This window comes from Eimeria mitis, genomic scaffold, assembly GCF_000499745.2.
Source record: "Eimeria mitis Houghton genomic scaffold, Emh_scaff1163, whole genome shotgun sequence".
Taxonomy (NCBI): Eukaryota; Apicomplexa; class Conoidasida; order Eucoccidiorida; family Eimeriidae; genus Eimeria; species Eimeria mitis.
Genome location: NW_013567949.1, coordinates 1 through 3,326, shown reverse-complemented (window position 1 = coordinate 3,326; position 3,326 = coordinate 1). Strand labels below are relative to the sequence as shown.

Genomic DNA, 3,326 nt, shown 5'->3' with positions numbered 1-3,326 from the left:
TCACCTGTTTGTCGCAACAGGAGAGCGTTCAGTCCACGCATGAGCTGAAGTAAATGCATCACATATGCTCACATTCATCGAAAGTCGTTGAATGGGGTGGGCGAGTGAGTGAAAATGAACACAAAGAAGAGGGCACGCCGCCCAGCACGGCGTCGTTGTACAGGAATCAACCTTCGGAAACATGTTGAACTTCCCTCCCTCGCCTACAGTATAGTCCAGATACACGGGTTCGAGTATATGCTTGATCTTATATCATTTTATTAGCCTAATTAGAGTAAGATGCTTCATTACCCTGGCACTTGGACTAGCTTTTCGGCTGGCGGATGCGCAGTTTGGGCGATAGCTTGCTCCATTACCAACAGTCCACGGAGTGGCTGTTGCCTGCAGCCTGAGCTGTTTGTGGGGCAAAAGTAGACAGCGTGGGTCCCACCTGTAGCGCACCTCATCTAATGAGTATGCGTGCTCGAAGCGGGACCCGCGCTGTATACCAAACCGTTGTGCTTGCCGCTTGGTCTCCCACGCTCAAGTATTTTAGTAGATGCATCGAATGTACAGCCAAACATTGCCCCTTCACAGAATAAGATACCACAAACTGAACCACCCTTATCAGTGAGTTGCAAAGGCGCGTGCCAAAGAAACGCCTACACTGAAGATGACCTCATCTTGCGCGAATATGATCAAGTGAATTTAACACCTTCCCTCACGCGAGCTGACTCAGAGCAAAACTGAGAACGACAGATAAGCAACATGATGCCCTCAAAAATGGTTACTGCAAACCCTACATATATTTTTCCTTTTCTTGAATGAGAGGTTGCATATGCATATGGATGTTATGCACAGCTCAAAGAGCCTGGCATTCGTCTCAACAGATCAGTTACAGCCGTCAGTAGCTCAGCATATTATCGTATGCAGTTTCAGCTGAAGAACCCACTCACTGTCAGTGAGTGCAGATAGCAAAGGGTTTTAGGGTATAGGGTTTGGGGTTTAATGTGAGCTTGTACAAGCTTGAGATGAATAAGAGTAATACGCTGCTTCGGCCTCAGGCAGCCGGGAGATATACTCGACTGTAACACCGGCGTCTTCAAACGCGATTTGCTCTCAGGCGGTATCGGCTGCAGAGAGTTGCAACACTTAAAGCACTTTACTGTTGTTCCCTGCCTAGAAGCAGAGGATAAAGGTTGATATACATATATATATATATATATATATATATATATATATATATATATATATATATATATATATATATATATAGGTTGGTTCAGAGTGTAGCCTAAAACAATCGCCTTCCGAGGGTAGAATTTCCTAAGTATCTAAAACGGAACATTGCAGTGCAAATACGAAAACCACTGGATCCTAAACCCTAAACCCTAAACCCTAAATTCATCAGATCATCCCGTCTGCCCCTTGTTGCCCAAATCGCTGTCCGTTCGCAGCCCACATATTAAAAAAAACAATAGCCAGTTGTGCACATTATTGGGGGGTTTTGAACTTGTATTAAATATATTTATAAAGCGGAAAACCAATCGTTTTAGTTGAGGCCCTCCAGAGTGGTGTGTTGTGTGCCGGATTCATCATACGCCTCTAAGTCCATAAACCCCTCATCTTGGCGTTTTGCCTTCGCTACAGCCGCTGCTACTTCTTCTTCAGGCAGCCCAGCAAAGACAGCAGCGGCTAGCTCAGCCCCCGAAAGTTTCACATACTTCGCCTGTCCCTTCGCTCGTCTCCAGGTGCCCCCTACCAGCCTATAGTTGATGCGAGCGGCGAGAGGATACTGAGGAATGCCTTTAATGCTGCTGTTGTTGTTATTGGTGTTGTTTCTTACTGCATCACCGCCCCCCAAGAGAGGCCCGTCTATACTGAACAAGCTCGCTGTTGCTTGTCTTTGTTTTTGGTGCTTTTCTTCGTCGCTGCTTGAGTCCGTACCTCCTTCTGAAGCCAACAACAACCGTTGATGCGCCTTGAATATCTCCAGCTGCTGGCGGCGGCGCAGCTGCCGTTCTTCGCGCTTTTGTTTCTGTTGCATTGCAATGCGGTAATTTCGCCTTGCCTTCTCCTTCTTAGGACGCGGCCTGCATGCAAACAGCTGTGTGTTGCTGCAGTGCCGCTCAAGCCGCGCGGACGGGGCCCTGTATAGGCTGCTGGGGGGACAGGGGGTTGCCCTGCTGGAAGCCGTGGGGCTGCTGTAGAGAAGGAATGACAGCGCGGCCCCCCCAGAGTATTCAGCAAAATGAGTGATAGCAGTAATGCCGGCAGGAGGAGGCAAGGACCGAATGGGGGGCTGTACAGACAGCAGAAGGGGCGCTGCTGCGCACGCCATTGAACTGGTCAGCCAGTGCAGCAACAGCAGCACGGCTGCCATAGTAGTCTTTAGAAGAAAATAAATGCCTCATTCACTGAGACGCGCAACTCCAGTTGCATACCCCATACACCCCAAGGCTTGCCTCTTCACCTCAAACTGCGCCGAGAGGCGGATAACAGCCATGGGCTTGAACAGCGTTACATCCAATGCTGATCATTGCGCAAGAACATATATACAAGAACAACTCGTGATGGAATCGCATACCTACAGAAACAAGAGGAAAACTGGAGGGCCCCTAAACCCTGAACGGCAGGTTCACGAGAAAAAATACACCTCCTGAAGGGCACAATGCTCTACTGGAAGAGAAGTTATGAAATTCTTCGAAGTAATGGATAATTGAAGGAACTTTAACTGCGAACACATAAAAACGAGCACATGATCACGCAGGCGGAGGGGCCCCCGTCGGCTGCAGCGGGGGCCCCTGCTACGCGAGCAAGGCTAACAAGGTCTGAGTAAGCAGCTCCACTGAAATATACTTTGTAAGATCTAAAGTAATGACAATTAAATGGCGTCTTGGTTTGAATTACTTTGCATTCTATTCCATTCCCCCATTTCAACTGTCACGACGCCCACTCTTCCACCCCCCGCACTGTATACACAGCCAGCAGCCACAGCTGAACAGACTTGTATTACTTTAGATCTGAAGGCTGAATGTATATATAAGAGCCGCTCAGTCTGATGGCCTCTCATCATATTGTATTCCATTGCCTCAGACGCTAAATCATTGAGGTTTATTCATTTAGACATCACCGCCGTGCGGTGTTTTGTTCTACCTCTCTCCTCAAGGGTTGTGTCTTTTCCTCTTCTCCTCCAGTTAATTTCAATGGCTTTCATGCCACTGGAGGGAATTAGATCCCCTTAGCCCCTCCTGGATGCATTCCTCTTCTGCTGCTGCCGGCCCCGCCATCTGTAGATGGGGCCTACAATCGAATGCTGCTAACTCAACGCACTTCTTGGCTTGACC

At 48.4% G+C, this 3,326-nt stretch overlaps 1 protein-coding gene across 1 annotated transcript; it reads right to left on the bottom strand.

Annotated features, from left to right (window-relative positions):
• Nucleotides 1-1,531: 1,531 nt before the first annotated feature.
• On the bottom strand, nucleotides 1,532-2,362 carry EMH_0030770 (uncharacterized protein; the record flags this gene model as incomplete). The annotated part of the gene is made up of 1 exon (XM_013494448.1): nucleotides 1,532-2,362. The coding sequence occupies one exon, from the start codon at nucleotides 2,360-2,362 to the stop codon at nucleotides 1,532-1,534; it is 831 nt and encodes a 276-aa protein (XP_013349902.1).
• Nucleotides 2,363-3,326: the final 964 nt, after the last annotated feature.